Source organism: Cyanistes caeruleus, chromosome 6, assembly GCF_971803275.1.
Source record: "Cyanistes caeruleus chromosome 6, bCyaCae1.hap1.1, whole genome shotgun sequence".
NCBI classification, from domain to species: Eukaryota; Metazoa; Chordata; class Aves; order Passeriformes; family Paridae; genus Cyanistes; species Cyanistes caeruleus.
The window spans coordinates 18,408,900-18,431,933 of record NC_141706.1 but is presented as its reverse complement, the minus strand read 5'-3'; the positions used below and the strand labels follow the sequence as shown (position 1 = coordinate 18,431,933).

The window sequence follows — 23,034 nt, the reverse complement described above, 5'->3', positions numbered from 1 at the left end:
CTGAGGAATATCAGGGAGTAAGAAAGTGAAATAGACTGGTGGAGTCACACTCTTCAAAGCTCAGCAAGAGTTGTGTGAGCCCTGATCCTCTCGCCATCAGGCAGAAGGAGGGGACCTAAAACATGAGGGGGAATGGAAAAAGGTCCCTGCTCATGGAGGTAGGAGAATCCCCTCCCAGCCTCTCTTACCTTCCCAAGTACCCTTACACTGCAAGTATGAGGCTCTGAACATGAGGGTCAGGCAGATGATATTGGAGAAGAAGGTCTGTCTGGGGGTTTATCTGGAATAGGTCAGTCAGCCAGATGGATCACAACTTCAACTGTCAGGAAATAATAAAGGGTAGTTGTATTGGGCTACTCCCTTCTGAGGGGAACTGGGGGCCACGTATGCCATCTGACAGGGAATTCTGCTGTCTCCCTTGGGTGTGGGTAAGGGGTTTACCAGGAGACTCCCTGGAATGATTCAGCCCTCTGATTATTTCCCACTGCTTGTTGTCAGGTTGGCGGTGACAAGGTTGACAAGAGAATGCAATCAAATCCTAGCAGAATCAAAAAGAACTTCAGAGCATTGGGGCGACTGGTTGAAGGAGTAGGAGCACAGGTGATGCTTTCCTCAAGCCCTTTAGTAGCAAGGAAGAATGCCAAAAGGAATGGGAGAATCTGCATGATCAATGTGTGGCTTAGAGACTGGTGCCATTGGTGGAATTTGGAGTTTTTTGGATCATGGAGTGATTTATATAGCATCAGACCTGATGGAGAGAGATGGGGTTCACCTGTTTAAAAGGAGAAAAAGGATGGTGTTCTTGAGTTGGCAGGGCTGATTGAGAGGGATAGCTTTGAAGGGGAAAGGCAATAAAACCAGCATGGGAGAGATGTGCCCTGGGTGGGGGAAAGAAAGCATTGGGGTTAAAATGGATAGCCCACCCCAATGATTTTGTAGTGAGCCACACTGGAATGCACTTGCAGTCTTATGGGGACAAGCTGAGGACTCCTAAGGTAATAAAAGCTGACATGGAAAACACCAGAAAATTATATCAAAGGAAGAAGAGGGGTGTTCCTTTGAGAAGGTGAAGTGTTCGACAGACAATCTGAGGTGCCTTATATCAACGCATACAGCATGGGCAATAAACAGGAGGACCTGGAAACCACTGTGCTGCTAGAAAATTATGACCTTGTTGCATTACTGAAACTTGGTGGATTGAATCCCATGACTGGAGTATCAGTACTGATAGCTACCGCCTGTTCAGAAGATACAGGAGAAGAAGGAGATGGAGAGATTGCCCTCTACACCAAGAAATTGATTCAATGTGAGCTGTCTTTGAAGAACAGCCATGAGCAAGTCAAAAGCCTGTAGGTAAGAATCTGATCAATGCAGCAAAGGATCCATGTAGTTGGTATCTACTACAGGCTGCCTGATGAAGGGGATCCTATTAACAAAGGCTTCTTTCTAAAGCTACAGGAAACATTGTGCTCACAGGCTTTTGTCCTCCTGGAGGATTTCAACCAGTGTCCAGTGGAGATCCTTTCTTGACAGATGACTGAAACAGAGTTTCATCACCTTTTCAGTTAAGGTGTGTCATATGCAAACCAATGTCACTTTTGGAATCACTAGAAATTAATGCCAGCTGTAGACATGACAAGATTACAAGTTTTGCTCAAAATTTTGAAAGACAACAGATTGTCTTCAGCAAGATTTAGGATCAGAGGCAAAAAGCCCCATCTCTTTTCTGATTAATTTTGTGGCCACAATTCCACTTCTTTTGACCCTTAAAATGAATAGGCTGTAGTTTGTCATCATTTGGTCAGCTAATGAGGTTTTCTTCTTTTTAAAACTGTATTTTCTCAAGGCAGAGAAACCTACCATTCTGCAACTATCTACCTTTGAGTAGAGGAGCATATTCAAAGTGCGCAGAGTCAGATTGAAAGATTATTCATACCAGCAAGGAAAAGGTGGGTATTGAAGGAGACTGCTGAAGGAGAGGTAAAATCTTAAATGATAAAACTGAAGACAGAATACCACTAAGTGAAATAAAGGATTTGTCTATTTGCATTTAAATTGATACAAAGCAACAAAAGGTAAATTATTACAACTACTTTAAATCTAGTGAAAAATGTGCTGCTGTGTGCATTAAGACAATGCTGGAAGTTTACAAGTTACAACTGCTTTAAAATACATCTTTCTAGGGATAGCATAACATTGCATCAGGCAATTTGCTTTTCCTACTCTTCTTGAAAGATGTGCATCTCAACAAGATATGTCATATGAATTCTTAAATTAGACCAATAATGACATACACACAAACAAAACATTCTCTCTTCCTTCTCCTCTCTTTCTTTGTGCTTTCTTGTCATACAGTATGTGACTAAGGAGAAACTGAAAGAATCCATGAGTGACAGAGCTTACTCCAATCAATATGCTCCTTCCTGATGGAGTGATCAAAGGACAACGGTAGTGGACAAAATAGGGCTTTACCCCTTGAAGTATTCTCTATTTTATCCTGTTGAGATCGGCACAAATATAAGGAATGAAACTGACTTCCTATGGCTGCCATCCAAGTTAAGAAATTATAACTCAGTACAATCTGCAATTGGTAATGATCCTCTCCATTTCCATCCCTTAAACTCCATTTCTGTCAGCTTTTCAGTGTTCAAAAATGGACTAGTTAATATAGCAGTGAGGAAAAAAAAGAACAAAATAAAATATTTTATTGTGTAAGTAGATTTGAAAGGAAATTACTAGAAGGTAAGTATACATGGACCCTCGCGCACAGCTTTCTTTGCACTTAAGTTGCACTTAAGGACTGTACTTCAAATATGGTTACACAGATATTTTCCACACACACACTGACTGCCCCTTAATCTTAAAACTTTATCTGCCACAAAATTACATTAAACAGACTGAGAAAATACTTGAGAGTGACTGTTTACAAAGAAAGTAATTTACAGTATACAATTACTACTAATAATAATAATTACAATTACTACTAATAATAATTAAGTATACAATTACTAATAATAAGGTAGAATAAGAGTTCAAAAACTGGACTGAATTACAAAACATTTCTTCAAACATCCATTTCTGATTATTGCTGTAAGGTACCAATTGGTGTGTTCTAGACTAATTTACAGACACTCATAAAACAGTGAAAAATGCATGCTTTAGAAACCTGGGACATTTCATGCCTTTGTGCTAACAGAACATGAGGATGGAAATGACTGGCATTTTTCAATGCAGATTAGTAGAATTTAGTGCTTGTTTTCTTGTGTACTAACTGATTTTTCATATTTTTTCTCATTTTTTTCAGGTGATTTTTTATCTTCAGGTTTAGTCCATGGAGGGCTGTGCAGCTTCTGCAGAGGTGAAAACATTATCAGTGTAAACATGGTGTATATGATACACATAAGCAAAAATAAAAAAATATGTTAAAAATCCATGGCAATAGTGCACATAGAGCTGTATTTTTATTAAACGGATGTACCAATCATATACTATTGCAGCAGAATATGGTATTTGCCAACTGTGCCTAGAAAGGGGTCCTGATCTCTACTAAAGGAAGCATATTTAACAACTTTCACAGTGCAAAACCATACAAGTCTGATTCTGCACACAGCTTCATATAATTGCATATGATATATATATAACAAATATACATATATACATATACATACATACATACATACATACATATATATATACACATACATATATATATATATATATATATATATATTTATAAAATTTTGGAAATCTTTCCATGCTCCTGCTTCCAGGGATATAGACATCACACTATCAAATTAAGTGATTTGACTACTAAGTCACTTGTCTACTAGTTCTTCAAATATTTAGTAGTTTGCAAATTGTTACCAGCCAGAAAACATTTTGAACAGATGAATTGCAACCAGATGCAGTCATAGTCTGAAATAAGTAGTCTTCTCTTTTGAGACAGAACTTGGTGAAGAATATATAAGTATACTTCAAGTAATTGCATTTCACAAAACCTTTCAGTAAAACCCCAACAATTACTCTGAAAGAGAATACCTGAAAGCTTGTCTCTGTTTCTGCTGCTTTCAAACGAGATGTTGAATCATTATGATTCCCCAAACATGTCTTGGCAACCTGTCAATACAAATATCAGAGATAACAATATCGTATTTTTTCCTAAAATATTCAGTTTCCTAAACAAAAGGGAAAAAAAAAAAAAGAAAAATTCACAGGGTCTTCTTTTAAGCCTAGTTCATGAAATGGAACAAAGTTTTTATAGCTAAGCTTATCGCAGACTCCCATGATCCCTGTAATAGTCTTCAACAATATAGTCTTGTAGTGGCAAGCTTAACAACTTAATACTTATCCAGCTTTTTTTCTTCATGTTTAAATCTCATTACCAATAGTGAAGTTTACTCCTACAAGTGGTCCTAGGGAACAGAAAAGTCATTATAAGTGTCTTTTATGGGTAAGGAAATACTAACAAACAGTTGAAAATCAGCCTTACAGTTAGAACTTCTCTATTACTATTGTCTTGTCTAAACTCTAGATCTCTTAGGTATAATAATCCCTGAATGGGAATATAAAGTCACTGAAAGGGGAAGTTAGATGACTCTCAAGGTGCAAAATCTTATTACATTAGTTGCTGTCATTTTATTCAAGGAATTATGATATATTCTTTGTCAATATGCTTTTTAATATCTGGGAAAACAAAGTTGCACAGCATAAATAAAATTACAAAGTATATTTTTAACCAAGGATATCTCCAGATATGAAACCAGATATTTACACAACACTGAAAATTCTACTGTACTTAAATCAAAGTCCCTTTTGGACCAGGATTAGTGATACCACAGCAAAAGGAGTTGAAACATGAAATACAGTAAAATAGTCATAATATTTGGTCATTAATCTGAGTCCACATTGAAATTTATCTAATTGTTTTCCTATTAAAACTAATACATTTAAATGGAGTGAAAATGACAGGGCTTTTTAAAAGTTTTAAGTCATCAAAGACGCTTTCCAATGTAAAAGTGTGGGGCTTTAGCAATATTTAAGCTAGTTAAGTTGAGCCTATGAGAAGATGCAAATAGATTTCATGTGGGGAACTCTTTTTCATATTTTCCCACTCTAGACAATGGAAAATATAAGTTGCATTAATATAGGGAATAATCAAGGCAATACTGATTAAAATAAAGTCTATTCATAAAGCATCTACTCCTTTCATGACAAAAAAAATCAAACAAAATATCAAACAAATGTGTGGTTTGTCTTAGATGAAGACTAGAAAGTCAGATGAGAGAATAGCAATTTTTGGTAGACTTTTAGTACTTCAAAACCTTATAAATGTAGTCCTGCCAAAACTTCCATTTAAATTATTTACTATTAATCTAGATTTTAAAAAAATATTTCAAGATTAATCATGTTCAGAAAAAATGAGGGTTTGGGTGACTTCTAGATTTGCAGCTTGAGGTCAAAAGATACTATAGATCAAACAATGAACAGTATTCCAAACTGTATCATGAAGAGGACAGAAATAATGTGAATTAAATATAAGATAATTTATACATCCAGAATTTGCTCTGACTGTACATACTGGAATGTGAAATCAGGTAACATATTTCACCAGCATAATTTATAGGAGATAGGAAGGAAAAACTATTAATTGACATTAATAAAGCTATAGTTCAACTGCTTAAGACATATGTAAAGGAAGAAAAAAAAAAACAGATCTGCCTTAGAGAAAATAAAAGCAAATTATAAAGCCAATGCTTTATGAGTGAGTAGTCTTGCATACTCTTTTCATAGACCAGACAACAAAGGCTATCTTAATAGGAAAAGACCAATAAAGACTTAAGTCTGGAGTATTTCAAATTTGTACACTCAAGAGTTCTTTTCCTTTTAGTAGCACACCATATGGATCACTGTTAGAGAGAGATAGTAGGGACTTTTTCTAAAGAATGTCTTTATGTTGTTAAAGTATAACATTCATTATTGATTCCTTGTCACTGTGAAACATTGTATATAATTTCCAAATAAATTACAGATTGAACAATAGCAATGACTTTCAATATGCCATCAGTCAACAACAGTTCAATAGCCAGGATTGTAACCAGCTCCTATTGATGATGTGTACACACACACACACACAAACACACACACACACAAACACATATTTGTGTGTGTATATGTAAACATACGTATATATTTATGTGTGTGTATATATATATATATATAGAAAGATAGATAGATAGATAGATACATACATACATACATACATACAATACATACACACACACACGCACATATACAGTGGTTGTGGCTTTTTATCAGTTTGTTTCCTAAACTGAGTCAGATGAGTATTAACATAACCCACTGTATCTGTAAACTGGGTTTAACAGAAACCAAACTGAATCCCATTCACATATGATCACAGACATATGTATAAATACATGCATGCACACACACACACACACACACACCCCCCTCTGTGTGTATTTATATGCTTATATATATATATATACACATATATATGCATATATAAATGCATAAATATACAAATACACACAGTACATCTATCTTTGTGTCCCTCAGCTAAAGACCAGTGGAGAAATTTAAACCAAATATACTACAATACCTTTTACAACCTTAGGTGACAGACAAAGAAAGTAAAATATTAAACTTTTGTTATAGTGGCTAGTTCCCTCTAAGCTAAGTAGTGAATTGTTTTGTACGTTTGTCTATGTGACTTTCTGTCAGATTCCCTCCTGTGAGAGGAACACTCATTACAAAAGGACAGAATGACAGCTTGACATGGTAGAAATGATCAAAAAGCAAAAATAATTGCTTTTGGAAAGTAAAGGTGTTGAAATGTTGTTAGGGTGGCTTTTTATTTCATGGAAATGAGATTTTAGAAGTACGTACTGGAAGAGATACTTGGATCATGCCAAACTTTGAATCAAGGTTTCAATGTCTGAGGGTCATGTCCGGGAGGAACTCTTTGTTCCCTCACAAGAGCAGGCATTCCAGTACCTTGTGCTGTGATTACTAAACAGTAAATAATGCCCCTCAACATATGTTTGAACAAAGAGACACACAATGGGGCAAAAAAAAGTTTTCTCAATTTCTATCAGAGAAAGATAAATTGCTTTTCTTCCAAAGAGTGAATTTTTTTTTGAAAGATTATTACTGAAATGTTAATAAAATGCTAACAAAACAGTAAAAGCATCTTTGAAGAAGCTATTTAGAATGTAAAAAATCCCACCTAATCTCAAGTCAGTCCTGTTAGCTAAATACAACTCAATTGAATCCTCTTGTACGATCATAACAAGGCAGGTTGTAATTTAAAATATTGCCAGGTATACTTCAAGGATGTTCTAGTTTTCATACCAAGTGTAACATAACATTTCACAATATGGATTATTTCCCCCACTATTGGGAAGAAAGTTTTAGGAGTTCTGCTTGCACATAATCTCTATTATTCACAGGTAAGTTTTAAATCTGTGCTGGCTTCAAGCAAGGGCAGGGAAGAGGCACTACCTTTCTCTCACCATCTGAAGACTTTGAACAAAACACAGTTATCTCTGGAAGCAATGCAGGTGTAATGAGTTTGGAATAAATATGAAATTATTTTTTACTTGTCCCTCTCCTTAGTGCTTCCAGAGAAATTTAAGCAGGCTCTTAAACTACATACTAAAATTTTTTTAGGAAGAAAAATCTCAAACACCAACAGCTAATGTACAGCCAGGTGATGACCCTTTGTACATTAGCTAATATCTTTTCAGAAATACAGAAAGGCAGTATGTGAATGTGAGGTCAAGACAGTAATAATGTTGCTATTTTCTTGTTTGTGACTGAAGTAACAGGTAGATAAGGAGTGCAGATCAAAAGGGAGAAAATACAGCATAGGTGGGCAAGACCAAATGCCACCAAAAGGAGGGCAAGACCTTATATAAAGTAAGAAGACAATTCAAAACACCATGCTTTGATCTAGATGAAAAATACTGGATGACTAAAATACCTCAACAATTTAAAAAGTTTAAGTTATTGTTAGCATGGCAAAATGCTGACTTCTCATGAACTTCGCATACAAGATTATTAAAAAATACTCTTCTGCATTTGTGAAACTGACAGCACAACAAAAGAAAAAATCCAACAATATTCTGAAATTCTAACTTAATTGCAGAAGTTTACTTCCTGCCATTTTCATTTAGAACTAAATGTGTTTTTCTTCCTAACTATTTTCTGTGTTTTCTTCTGCATCCCTTTCTAATGAGCATGAGGTTGAGAGAGCAGGGATGGCAGAAGTCCTGATCTCATGGAGAAGCACGGTTCCTAACATTTTGGAGACTCAGTTAGTTCATTGGTCAAAAAATTCACCAAGTTGGAAGGGGCATTTTGAATATTTCATTGCTTTCTTCATCCCAAGATAAGCTTAATATTTCTCAAAGCTTTAGCTGAAACTGTCCCATTTATAGGTTCATCAGAGATGAAAAGTGATTCTGCTAGAGATATTTTCTTAATAAAGACTTCTTGATCAGTTATATTTTATCCTTATTTCATCTGCATGTGTCCACACAAGCAATCCACTTTAATGTCAATTCAGGAAGCAAACCTACAACACTTGCCATCATAGCCAGTTTTGTCCACGCACACAGTAAATGATTAGTCCTTGTAGTTTTATGACTCAAAGCAATGAAATAAGACAAAAAACTATAGATTTCTCTGATGTTTAGAGCCCTGCCTCCTCTTTTTCCTACCCTTTCCTTAATTCATTGTAATAAAAACTTAAAATAATTCTATAAATTGCATTTAACCACTAGTGCCAGATCTCAAAATTTCACCCATGAACAAATCAGTTTCACAGAATAATCTCTATATTTCCTCTGTGTATTCAACATTAAGTTTTCTAAGTGGTATGTCTGGAATATCTGCCCTATAATTTGCAAAAATTGTCGTATTTTTAAAACAAACATAATAAATTACATATACAGTATTTTTATCATAAACATCAAGAGAGATCTAACATTTCAAGACTCAACATTAAAAGCTCTAAAACACAGCACTGAGAATTCTAAGTATGAAAGCAAAATCTTTTCCAAAGAGAGATTGCAGGAAAAAAACACTTTTAATCCAGTGTGTTTGATAGGTGGATAGACCATTTCACTGTTTTCACTGTGCTCTTTCCAAATTGCATAGTTTCTTAACATCTCCTTAAAATTTGGTTTGCCCAATTTTTATTTTTCCCAAAATTTAGTTTACAATTTTTATGGCTAAGCACAACACAATTTTTATTATTATTTTCTTCTATATGGCAGAGAAACAGAACAAATTTAGTGATGTTGAACACTTGTTAGTTGGTCTACATAAAATTTAGGAAACATACTAATAATCTCTTTGTAAAATGAATTTTCATAAAAATGCATTTTCCTTTAAACAATACATTCTGCAAAATAAAAAAAATCAAGAGCAGAAAGTGAGAAATTTAACATGACAAAAAAATTGAGATGGGGGCTATGCCTTGAAATGCCCTGTTGCTTTCTTCACTATAGCATGCAGTCCAATTAACAAAGTATGTGTGTGAAATTCTGGTTATAAAATCTGCATCTTGATCAGTAATACACACAAAATTTGAGAAGGTATGGTATTCAGTTCTAGTAAATAACACTGCAAAGTTGGAGAGCTTCACAGCTGGATGGATAAATGACAAAGGTGGATAAACTAAGTGTGCATCTTTAAAATTTTCAACAAACTAGTTAGAACTCATCATGTCCATCGGCTATGGACTTGCAACTTTATCTGAAAACAGCTGAGCAATGTAACTAGAAGGGTTTTCTACTGCATCAACTCAGCAAGAACTGGCTTTATGGTCAAAAAATTCATAACAATTTAAGGTCAAATAATCAAATCACAAGTGAACATGAAATCAAGTTTAAGTGGCATTTATAACTGCTTTTGCAAATAGAAAATATTTCCACTGCTCCTAAAGAGAATCATACAGATTTAGTTAACCAGACATTAGAGTTCTAGTGTTCCTTTGCATCGCTACTCCTTTTGGCTTCAGAGGGCACAAAAAGCAGATACGGAAGGTGTTTGTAGAGTGTGATGGGAGAGAAAGTACTGAGTTAATAAAAAATAAACCACATATAGAAGAAAAAGATGGTGTGGTTAGGTCAACTGACAAACTGATTATCTTAGTTGTCATTGACCAAGTTAGGTTCACAGTTTATTCAAAGATATGTTTATCAGATTTGCTCATGAATTTGTTACAGATCTGTATTGGAAGCTGCTTTAACCTTCACTGTTTAGAAGAAAGATACAGAGCAAGAAGTATGTGAAATGTGCATATACTTTTTCAGAAGACACCTCTGCAGTTTTTCATAGCCTTCTGTTTTAGATCACAGTGTACTGAGGAGATGGTTAAACTCAGATGATATAACTTCTTATGACCTTCCTAGTCCTCATTTACAGAGTCAAATTTACTTTAAGGATTTTATTAGTCTGAAATTTTGTTATAAAAATAGTTACTTTTTTTCTCTTATTACTTGCTTTGGTAAACAATTGGAGAGTGCAAGGTGATCAAAGCTCTGCAACTGGAACCGATTTAAGAAAATGAAGCAAAATGCTGTGATTGCTTAGAAATGTGTACAATTTTGGCTCCAGTACACAATGTCCTTTGTCATTGAATGATTAATGAACATGTAGTGGTTTTTTACTTCAGGAAATCAAGGCAGTAAATAAAAGCACTATCACTTCTATTTATCAAAGAAGATTCTACAAGGACAAAACAAAATATTTAACATGACAACAGAATCATTTTATAAAAATGAAAAAGAATAATTTTATAAATTCTTTGATGTTTTAGCAATACCAAATAGGTAGTTTTAAATGATATGTTACATGCATAGATGTCGCACTATTTGGAACAGTGAGAAGCACAACACGGACTCTCTTGTCAGTTGAACAGGAGAGCGAGGTTTATTACCTCAGATCTTCTTTTATAGACCAATACATGAAAGTGCAGAAAGGTAAAACTCTTATTGGTTAGTGAACTAACATATTACCATCATTGGTCAGTGGGGTACACCACCCCTCAACCTTCTCTTTCAAGAAAACAAGGAACAGACAAACAGCACCTGCAAGGCTGTCTTCTATCTCTGAGGATTGTTTTAATTCTTCCTTATGATTTCCCAGGCCACTTTCTCAGGCTAGACTGAGAAAGCTATGCAGCCTGCTTTTCTACAGTCACTGTGCTCCCTGCTTTTGCTCATATTTAGCATCCATACATAAGAATTATTTGACATGTAAAGGGAATAAAGTAAATTCTGGTATAAAAGCCAAAATCCCAAAAGCTTTTGGGAAGATACGAAAAGGAAGGGATACAGGGGAGAGTTCTGCCCAAATATTTTCAGGAGCCAGACACAGGAAAACATCTCTGGATAAGGGTAAGAAAAATTAGTATTGACAATATGTGTCTAATAAAGTACAAATACTCTAAAAAATGGAAACTTTTACAAGAATATTGAAGTTAGCATTTTTTGGTTTTTGATGAATTTCAGATGATCTATCACAGGATACCCTACCTACTTCTGGCTATTACTAGTTCTGTGTCAAATTTCCTTACAGATCAATATCAGCAGTGTCTAATTTCCAGATTTGCTAGTCTGCATTCCATTTGTCAATAAATTTTCATTTGTATTTGTTCTAATGTAAACTACACTGATTATTGTGAACAGGCATAAATCCGATAAATAAAAAATTGCAGATAGATCACAAATTTAAGACAGAGATGCTCAGCCATACAGACTTAAAAATACCAGCAATTAACCATTTTGCTTTATTTTTTGCCTTAATATCTGTAAGAGTACATGTTCTTCTCTAGTTAGTTTTCACTACCCTAATTCTTCCAAAATATAAATCACATTTTATTTATCAGAGACACAATAAAAAAATAGTTGTAAAGTTCTGAGAAAGGGTTGCTGAAATATTAGGTTTCTAAGCAACTGAGTTTTAAGTACATCTTCACTAATTTTTCTTTAAAAATGCTGCATTACAGCCGGTCATATGTCCTTAACCGTCCAACCTTAATCTCCCTTCATTGGGAGTTAAGCAGCTGTAAAAACTTCAGAAAAAAAATTACACATGGCCAAGTAATGACGTAAATACAATAAAAACTCTTCCCAAGTGTCGAATTTTCTCCAAGTGATAGTGTTCACAGGTACAAATTGCAGCTTTGTATTACTGAAGTGATATGATCCTTTGAGAAAATAAATTCCTTCCAGTTCTTTCAGAACTTAAGGTGGTATCTCTAATACCAATATATGAAGGTTAATTGTGGAGACATTTTTAGTTCAGTTCTCAAAGCTAATAATTTGAATTCTTCCTTGTGTCTCTCTTTCTATGTTAATGTGAGATGATAATGATGATGAAGAGATGGCTAGCCCAATGTCATCACCTGCACTATTTTTATGTCCACGTTAGCCGATGTTCAGATGGACAGTGTGTCTGTCTGCTGACTGACTAAACAGCTAAAAATACAAGTTGCTAGAAGCACAAAAAACAACCACCAGCTAATCTAAATAACTAAAACCTTGATTTTATGAAAAAGTGACTCTTATAGGTGTCTTCCATCACAGTACTTGATACAGAAATTAAATACTCATTTGATTTTTGAAACATGTTAATAGTTATTTTCTTTTTCTTTCTCTTTTAATATATTCACTTCTATAAAAATGAGCTGTTTAAACTTCCTTGCACAACTATTTAGCCTAAATTACTTCAGTCTCTACTGGAAGTATTCTACATTTCATCAAATCTTCCATAACTTTTCCAAGGAATAACTAAGTCAGAGTATAACTCTAGTCATAATCTAAACAGAGTTCACTCCATCTTCATAATTTTACATGTTTTTCTTTTCTTCCTTCAATTTTTATTAGCAAAATAAGTTTTCTTTACCTATAGACATTAAGAAATGTGCAACAGAAAAGTATGCACACTTACGGATATGCAATTTCTTGTTCTGTAGAGTATGTGGCAGAGGTGAGGTAACTTAAAACTGAATAAACTTGTAACGTATTTGTAATAAATGGATAGTGTATAATTTTTAAAAATAATTTATTTTATACTGAACTATCTAAAATTGTTTTCTAGTTTTCTTCACACTGCCATGATCACTAATAGCAAGCTACCCAGTTACATCCACAGGATTTTGTTTTATCTCAAGATATAACAATATATTCAATAGATATATTTCACTTGCAAATTAGTCAAAGTAGCACTATACTTTCTGAACTAGTGAGCAGAAAATCCTCAACAGTCAGAGCAGACTCTCTCAACAAAATTTGTCTTGCTCATTTTTTCTGGGTTTTTTCCTGTTCTATTTGTATCTTTATAATTACAGCCATGATACATGCATTTGAGATTTCTGTTAAGAGCTCTTATCATGTTGTTTGACTGGGTGTATTGTCTCAGTAAAAGCACCAGATTTAGCTTTCTGTCAGAGCTATAATAAGAAAAACACAGCTTGCAGCTTTTCTAGACTGGCAGTGAATGATATCACATCCTTTCAACTATCATGCTGTCATGTCATACATCTCCCCAAAGGTTTTGCTTTATCAAATGAAGCATCTGTGATGGCTGTGCCTGATTATTAAAAATAAATAAATTAGTAATAAATATAAAGATATGTAAAGATATGTAAAGAAATATCTTTATGTTTACATATGTATAAGATATGCAAATAAAAAGATACGTAAAAATATGTAAGTGGTAATATGCACCACTACTCTTCCTGCAACAGCTCTACCAGTTCTATTAAGCAATTTTTAAAAGAAGCCCAGATGTTATATACGCACAGATTCACAGCAAAGAGCCTTTGCTCCTCAGCACTTCAATACATAACTGGCTCATAAAATATGTCTACCATCTTGAATAGGAAAAGTCCCATTGAGAGTTGCCTAAAGCATTCATGTTCTCTTACAGATTAGGCCTAGATTAGGCCCTGTTTTTCAGGTAAGCTAATCTTACATCTTGAGAATCACACTCCTGGGTGCTTTGATTTTCTTCTTTTTTCAAGACCACATGAAAATTCTCTTTCTCTGCTGAGACATTTTGCCAGACCTGAAAAATAAAAATAAAAATAATAATTAAAAAACATCAATATAATTGAGATAAAATATCAAATAAGTCACGTGAAAATTCAGGATAACAATGAAAAACCAAGAGGTCATATCCTGCAAACTGTTAACTACTTTGTATACTGCATTTTCAGCAAATTTTATACAGGGAATGTCTCAATATACATTCTTGTTAGAGCACTCCCTTGTAAATGATTACTTCCATATACATAATCAAGATATTCTATCTAAATGCCAAAGAAGGTGAACAAAAGCATTTTCAGAACCCCTGTGACTTTTGTGGATTCTGGGACAGGCTGAGGCTGTGAGTTGACATGTTTATGAACTGCTTGAGCTTACTTCACCTGTCCACATCCTCTCTCTCTGATGGGACCTCCCAAGCTGCAAGCCGGATGTTCCTTTTAATGCCTTTCTCTTCTTACACATAAAAAGGACTTCTGTATGGGGAAGGCACTCTGCTATCATGTTATACGCAGTGAATTTCCTTTCACTGAGTTGTTGCTTGTTTTAAGCATAATTTTCTATATTTCCTGAAACTTTTAAGATTCAAAATGACAAAAAAGGAAGAACATGCACTGAAACTATCCTGAAAGCATCAAATTGTCTTGCAAGACTTTGAAACTCTTCAGGGGGGTGGTGGCAGGAAACATAGCAAAATAATTTTCCTGTAAAGGAAAGTTAAAACTTCAGACATCAGTTTTGAAACCTTTCTCATGTCAGTTATATTGCATTGAATTACTAAATAATACAAAGTTTTCAGATATTATGGAGAACAGGAGAAACCAAACCAAGCAAGTCACTATGTACATTTTCACTTGAACTGTGAAATAGTTCAACTCATAGTTGAAATAAAATAGTTCAAATAGTCTCTGGTTAACAGCTCTCCAATGAGGATTTGTTAGTTTTATAGAGCAACTGACTACAGAAGGAAGTAATGTAGAGATGAACAAATTAAAAAGATCAATATAAAGAATAGTTTTGTTAAAAAATAAATGCCATTTAATACCTGTATTGAGAGACCTGTCTGCTTGGACTGAAAGAAATTACAATTCTTCAAACCTAAATTTTGTCCCATTGAATAAAAGAAGCATATGTTCAATAAATGATAAAACTTATGTTCACTTGATTTCTTGACTATCTGACACAGTGAAATCCCATGAGATGCCAGAAAAACCAGACAGCTTTAAGCTTTACTAACTGTGAAGAATAAATGTCTGTGCATAGTGCTTCTTATTTATTAAGAATTTGATTCTTGCTTAAGATTTCACCTTAGTCAATGATACACAATTTCTCAGCATGTTATTTCTACAGAAAAAGGGGAAGTATGACATTTTAGGTGAGTTGTCATCAAGGGAGTACCTTCCAAGTGTAACATTTTCAGATGTTTACAACATTTCCTATTTCTAGGAAAGTATAAAACAGGAAAATTTCCAATTGTCTCCTGTTTTATCATCAAGAGTGAAGTCCATTATTACATATTAGAACTCTTCTTCTTTTCTCTCTCCCCAAACAAAAGACAAGATTTAATGAGGTTTTTCAATTTCTATATGATTGCCTTAGCCAGTAGGATCAGACGCTAACAAAATTTTAAAATCACTTACCAGAGCAACACTGCTCGGACACCAGCTAAACCTTGGAGCAGTGAATAGGGCTGCTTCATTTCCCCTGTTTTCTAATTGATTCGGACATTGCATCCCTTCATCTATTACACAACCATCATTGCCAATTACTTTTCATTCTGTTACCCTAAAGTGACACTGATCTCCACGTCTTAAGTTCAAGTTTAAAACACCACCACACTTCTCACAAATGCCAAAGGAGGAACACAGAGCAGAGGGCAAAACCATGGCTGGGTCCCCGTCATGGTTTGACACTGGCCAAATGCCAGGCACCCACAGAAGTCATTCACTTACCCTCTCCTGCTATAGCTGGGCAGAGGAAAGGGAAAAAAATTAACAAAAGGCCATGACTTGAGATAAGGACTGGGAGAAAAACATTCTAAGGGCAAAACATATTCACATTTAAAGGTATAAAGGAAATTTATTATTAAGAGAGTCAGAGGAGGATAATTAAAAGTAAAATAAGTCCTTAAAATACCTTTTTTCCCCCCAGCCCTCACTCCTTCCCAAAGGCAGTGCAGAGACACAAGGCATGGGGATTCTGGTCACTTCATCATTTGAGATCTTCTGTTTGCCCAGGGTGAGGAGTCATTTCTCTAAAGCTGTCCCTTTCCACAGGCAAACAGTCTTCCCGAAACTATTGTGGCATGGGTCACACATCCATTGGGTGACATCTTCTAAGGATAGACTGCTCCAGTTTGGAAGCAAGGGCCCTCTCTCTCTATCTCTGGAAGCAGGGATGCTCTTTCTTTATTCAGGTTTCCTGCTGGAAAACCTTCTCTAGCATCTATGCTAGAGAATGCCTTCTCTAGCATCTACCCACTCCAGCGTGATCACTTTTCCCATGGGCTGCAAGTGGATCTCTCCATTCCCTGTTGACTTCATACATTTCAGGAGGCCAGTTTGTCTCACCATAGTCCTCACTATGGCTTGCAGAGGAATTTTGGCTCTGACGCTTGCAGCACCACCTCCCCTTCTTTTCCACTGACTTTGGAGCAGCAGCCATGTTGCTTTCCCTCACACATTCTCACTTCCTCCTCTTCTCTGACTAGAAGAAAAACTGATGCTTGTAGGTACCATTGACAAGAAGTTCCACTAATGCAAAGGTTCCTGCAGGATCCCACAGCACCGATAGGTTGATTTCATCTAGGTTTCACATTGGGGAGTTACTCACTGTGTTTTCACCGTCTGCCATATAGCCCTGCCACTGCTGCACAAGCAGTGGTGGCAGCCATGGTTCTGGCACTATTAATGCCTCTCCTCATGGAGGGAGCCAGGAAGCCCCATCCAAGATGGTCTTGAACACTTTCAGGGATGAGGTATTCACAACTTATTTGGGCAATGTGTAGCTACATTCCTTCTGAGAGCTTTTGTAATGAACTGGAACTGCTGGAAAACTCTAAAAAAGGCAGAAAAGGCTGCATAAAGCAATGATAATCAGAAATGTGATGAGTGGCATGTTGCTGTGGCTAGAGTTTGCTTTAGAGAAGCTAAGCTGCTCATTTTCCTCCTTCAGGTGTTTCTGCTACTGTTTCTACAGCTGGAGTTGTGTTGGAGTCTAGGACACAGAGTGTGTGCCCTTGTTTCTGATACTTTGTTTTGGGATCCAGAAAAACACTGAATTTCATATAACATGAAATTCATGAGCATGTTTTCCTGGTGATACATGAGAACAAATGTTAAAGTTAGATGGAAAAAGCTAAGTGTAAGTGTGTAGATTAGAAAGTTTTCGTTAATCACTGAGTGAAAAAGTAGTTTAGAGAACAGAAGACAAGTTGGAGGATTTAGGGTATTGTCTGTTGTCCTTTCTTCTTTCTTCTTCATGTTCTTCTAGAGGTTTTTGGGTGGTAGTAAGTGATTGGATAAGGAATGCCACAGTGCAGTACACAGGTGTTGGGTCATTGGGTCACTAAGAAAAATAATTTACTTGGCATTTGTTAATTGGGTAAATGGACATATAAAAGACCTTTGTTAGCCATTTTACACCTTTCTATCATAGTGCACATAGCTCCTTGTACCTTGTAATGCTGATAAGAAAAGAATAAACAACCAAGACTGAACAAGAGAAAACTGCCTCCTTCACATCAATATTCGGTTCAAAGGGAAAAAGAACCTAAATACAAAGTCCATTACAAGACAGAGTTGGACTGCTCAGGATGATAAGGTGAGCTAAATTGCAGACAGCTGGGATTATTGTTTGTACTTTGTATCAGGAACATAAATTTATGAAGGGAAAAACCAAAACTGTAAAGCTCTTGGTTCCCTTATAGTAATTATTTGAAGTGTATTAAAACTGAAAAAAACGCATTCCTACTAGAATGCTATCCCATCTTTCCAAATTTAAGCAGTCCTGCTGCCTAAATAAACAGAACATTAGTATTTGTACATAAAGTTAGCCAAGATGAATGCCATTGTCTGTAACTTCTAGCAATTCTGTTCTGGAAGGCAAGTGTATTTTCTTTGACAAATTACAAATCCTCAAAATCTATATTTGTATTCCCATAAATACAAATTGTTTTTAAAGCCATTCTACAAAATACATGTAATGACATAGTAGTCCTAGGACCCTTTTCATTATTTGATTAGTGAAGTATAAGCAGGTAGTTGTCATTATAAAATCTGAATTGAACGAGGAAAATGAAATAAAATGTAGGACTATAATTAGAAGACCTTAAATTTTAGTATCTGTACCTCTCAAACCTTTCCGTTGTTTTTGATTCTGTCTTTAATGATTCCTCTGATAAATATGAAAAATGAAAGGTAATCTAAACTCAAATTTCATTTAGATAGTAACAATATTCATTATAAAGAGCTGGCAGTGTTTACAAGGGAAAAGAGGCAGCCGTTGGACATGCTGTTTACTAACATGTTCATTTCAACACTTTTTCTTTAATCACATTCTTCCTAGCAACTTTGGCCTAAGTTTTTTTGAATTGACAGTTCATGTGTCCTTTTACTTCATCATTTTGGGCTGTTGCTTGGATTACATAGCAGTGTGTAATTTGCCAGGGCTGCACTGAATTCAGTTGTGATATATTGGCTTGACAGGGAAAGACATTTCCATGCAGGCTGTTAAAAATAACTGCATCATTCCATGTGTTTGGAAAGAGCTTGACTCACATATTGAAATAATAAATAGTAATGGGGTGGACAGCAAAGTCAGATGTAGAGAATATTTTAGCAGAACAAGGGCATGATATTTTAGTAAAAGCCTGTCTGCACAACCCAGCTTTCAATCCAAGCAATAATTCTAAGGGCAGTGTCCTTGAAACTCTCCTGGAACAGCGAGAATAAAGACAAACAATGGCATTGTGTACATGGAAAAGAATGTAAAACAATATGTATTAACCAATAGTACCTTGTTAAGCCCCATGAACCCTGTCGAACGCTATAAAAGTGTGCTAAAGATAGAAAGAAATGACGTTCGCTATATCTCTATGAGGACTCAGTGAATAGTCTGAGCAGTTTTCCATTAGTCAGGTGGCGCTAGGAATAGTCAGCAATGATGATACAATATCAGATGCTAAATTATTCTATAAGGAAATTTACTGTCCTGTAAAATTCATCTGTTCGGCTTTTCAGTATGTAAAAACCAAAATATGCTTAGGGTTAATAGAGAATAAGGAATGGTTAGAATTCTGTCTAGCTGACTGGATTTCAGAGTTACTTAGTGTCCTAGTTTAGGGCAAATTCGGCAGAAAATCTCCGAATGGAGTCCCTCCAGAAAACAAATTACAGCAGCCCCTTCCCCAATTGGTTTGGCAAATCTATAAAAGTTCTTTTCATGGGGTGTAGCTCGCTCACTCTCTGATCAGTCCCTCTGGTGCTGGAAAGTGCCGAGGCCCAGGCCCCGGTGGGCCACAGGCGTGAGCTCCCTGGGTTTGTCTGGGTTTTCAGTCCAGAGCAGGTTTGAACAGATCCAAGAAAAAATGAAAAAAAACCTGTCCGGGGAACTTCTCTGCCTCAGCTAGCTAAAAACGAACTAAAAGCAAAGGAGAGCTCTGTCCCGTTGTCTGTCCGTGCTGCAGACACCACAGTCCAGAGATGTATGCGGGCAAGTGAGTGCAGTTCCTGCAAACAAACTGCGTGTTTCTTCTTCCCCCACTTCACTCTCAGAGCCAGCCTTAAAGGTGCAGAACTTAATATCCAGCATAAATAGAACAGACGACTGGGGATACAAGCATCATAATGTCACCCCAGAACCCTTAGTCTCTTTTCAATTTTTATTTTTTTTTCCCCTCTAATGAATGTCGGTGTAAGAACAGGCAAAATCTGGACTTCAGTTACACTGGATCTCAACATGCGAAATAGGAAAGGTCTGAGTTACATGTTTATAGTTCCTTTTTTGCTGAAGTTCTGCTACTAAGGTAATGGATGAAAGCATTATCTAGGAGTTTTTATACAAGTGGTAAACTGGTAGAATGAAACTTTCAAGGTGTATACAACAAGATTTGTATAGAAAATCTTTGTGGCAAATATTATGCTAGGTGAGACAAGATGTCCACAGGGGTTTCTTCTGTCCTTAATATGTATGATGATATAAATTCACAGCATAAAGCAACTATCAGTGATGCCAAAATATTACTCCAACATGTTGTTAGATACGGGGTAGAAAGCAACCCTTTTTTATAGTGGCTTAGTTGCTCATGAACACTTATGTCTAATGTCACAATGCAGTTAGCTCACTTCGTATGGATCATTTCACTTCAGATTTTGTCTAATAGCCATTTACTTAGCCATAACTCAAGATGTCTTTTTAAAGCTTATCTGTAGCTAAAACAAAAAAGAAAAGGAAATAGAATTAATTAAGTTTAAATACATATAGTTTTGTTGATTACTCGTGCATATAATAAAGATTGTTAGAGAAAGTTTTTTTTAGTAAGTTTTTATAAGTCAATTACTTAGATTAGATTATATCTAAATCTATAATTTCACATTCCCTTATTAAGTTTTAAAAGCTACATGTTTACATGATTTTTCTTATACAATGGGCAAGTTCAAATATCTAGCATTTTGTAGATGCAAAGTTACAAAATTTAATGAATTAATTAAATTTAGCTAGATTGCTAGAGATATAGTTATATCCTCTCGCAAATATATGTATATATAAACTACATGTATAAATGTAGCTTCTGCTTCATTTTTCCACCACTTCTAAAATCTTAAAAAAAGCAGCCTTCATCCTTCACTGTAGGGAAAGGAACTTTCTTTTCTATAATTATTAAGATACTTAGCATCTTCAGTTGTGTGTGGGAGGTTGATGTTATAATACTAAGAAACTGAAATCACCAAATAAGCACATTCCTTCAACACTCTTGATTTTCTGCAGTCATCACAAAGGAAAAAGCAATTAGCTATGGGATAATGAACACTGTATGACACTGTATGTAAGTAACATTACTTACACTCAGAGCAGCAATAATACAGACCATCAGAATACACTTTATAGGCAATTACAGCCTTATCAAATGAACAAAACAGCTATTCAAGTTACAGTCACAGACACGAACATCTGTATTTTCAGGAAGATAAAGCCAAAGGATCTCAACCCTGGATGAAGTACAGACCCTAGGAAGACCAACTTGGTGAAGCTGGAACCCTTCTGAATCATGACCTGAATTCCATAAATTGGGTCACTTTTCCGTTGAGGCGTTGATTTTTCTTCCCCAATTCTGCTTTAAACGAGGCTTTCTTATTAAGTATGGTAAAGGAAACTTTTTTAAAAAAACCCTCTACTTGCCTGTTTATTTAAGTCCCTTTTTAACAAGTTGCTCTTATAAAAGATTACCTGGCAATATAATAACATGACAACAGCTCAACCAACAGAGATGTGGACTACCGTCTTTCAAAATATATGAGAAAAATAGGATTTAATAAAAGATACATAAATTCAGTTTTATTGTCATTGTTGACATGCACATATTTTTTAACAAAACATGTAACAAGCACATCATCTGGGAAAGTCAAAAGAGGAAAAATATATTATTATTTTTCTGCTAAATGCAACTTCATCTAAAATTAGAAATAGTCTACATTTTACCAATCATCACTGACTGTCACCAGGCAAAAAAAAAAGAAACATTTAAAAAAACCCAACTTGATGTAAGTGAGGAAAGATATGTCTAAAATAATAACATCTGAAAAGCAATTAAGGGGTCTTCTCTTTCTCTGTTTCTGAAAGAGAAAGAGACAAATAAGCTTGTCCAGAAATCAGATGAGTATCACAGTAAGCTTGAGGCTGCTGTAGTTTGGGGTTGTGACTTTAGACCGAAGCAAAATTAGGGAAGCTGGATGTATGCTGTAGATGCTAATCACAGATCCATATGTGACCATTCACCATACCTAACAATCTGGATTTTTATATTATTTAAAATATTCATTAAAAAATTATATTTTGTATATACATATACATTTTAAACCACTGTCAAGCAGTAATCCACAGTACTTTGAGACGTATTATGTACTAAATTATGGGAGACTTTATTGAAACATCTGACAGGTAAAGACTGTAATTAAAAAAGGATATCTGGAGCGAGGCTATGGAGTAATTTTCATTTACAGGCAAACAGATCTGCAGTTTACAGCCACAATAAGGTGTAGCACTAAAGAATTAACAGTTACCTTTTAATCCACTAGCACATTACTAATTTCAGAGTTGAACCCTGGGGTAATGGGCCACTCCAGCTATTTACACTCTGCAAAGAGGAGTGAAGTCAAATAGTTAATGAAGTGAAATTTAGATAATGAAATGAGATTATGGCATTAAAACTTGAAGGAAAAGGATATTGTTTGTTTGGGGTTTTTTTTTGGGGGGGGGGGGATGTTATAGACAAAATAAGATGTACCAGGTGTTTTTTTCCAATTTTCCTTGATTGTATTCAGTTGGGAAAAAAACTCTCTAAACCTAATTTACCTATCAATATAATGTACTAATGTACATTCTGCAGAGTAAGTAATAAACCCCAAGAGCTGTAGCTTTCGATCTCATGGTCTCTGGTGTTAAACATGTTTCCAGCATGTAATAAAAAATTATTAAAAATTAGGAACAGAAGAAAAAGGGCTGTAGAAAAAGTTCTGTGGAATCTTTATGAAGCAACAGCAAAAACATAATCTAATGTAAATTCCAGAAATAAAAGATACAAGCAAGAGTTGCCATAACCTTGTGAACCACCATTAATATTAATACAGGATTATAGCTGCTGTCTAGATGATTGTAATGAGAATAAAACTCTATTAGCCCAAAGGTAGCTGTGAAAAGCAGAATAGAAGAGACTTATATGAATAAATAAGTCATGGTA

At 35.3% G+C, this 23,034-nt stretch overlaps 1 protein-coding gene across 18 annotated transcripts in view; it reads right to left on the bottom strand.

The window, feature by feature from the left end:
* Window positions 1-2,674: 2,674 nt before the first annotated feature.
* The window catches only part of LUZP2 (leucine zipper protein 2), a 270,446-nt gene continuing 250,086 nt past the window's right edge, over window positions 2,675-23,034 (bottom strand). For 17 of the 18 annotated variants that reach the window (XM_086895406.1, XM_086895408.1, XM_086895411.1 and 14 more), the window contains 3 exons: window positions 14,008-14,100; window positions 4,039-4,116; window positions 2,675-3,350 (listed from right to left, as the gene is read on the bottom strand). In XM_086895406.1, the coding sequence (XP_086751532.1) occupies window positions 3,246-3,350; window positions 4,039-4,116; window positions 14,008-14,100 (276 nt within the window). In that variant the 3' untranslated portion in view covers window positions 2,675-3,245. The remainder of the gene's footprint in view (window positions 3,351-4,038; window positions 4,117-14,007; window positions 14,101-23,034) is intronic. The other variant, XM_086895399.1, reaches the window with a different exon arrangement.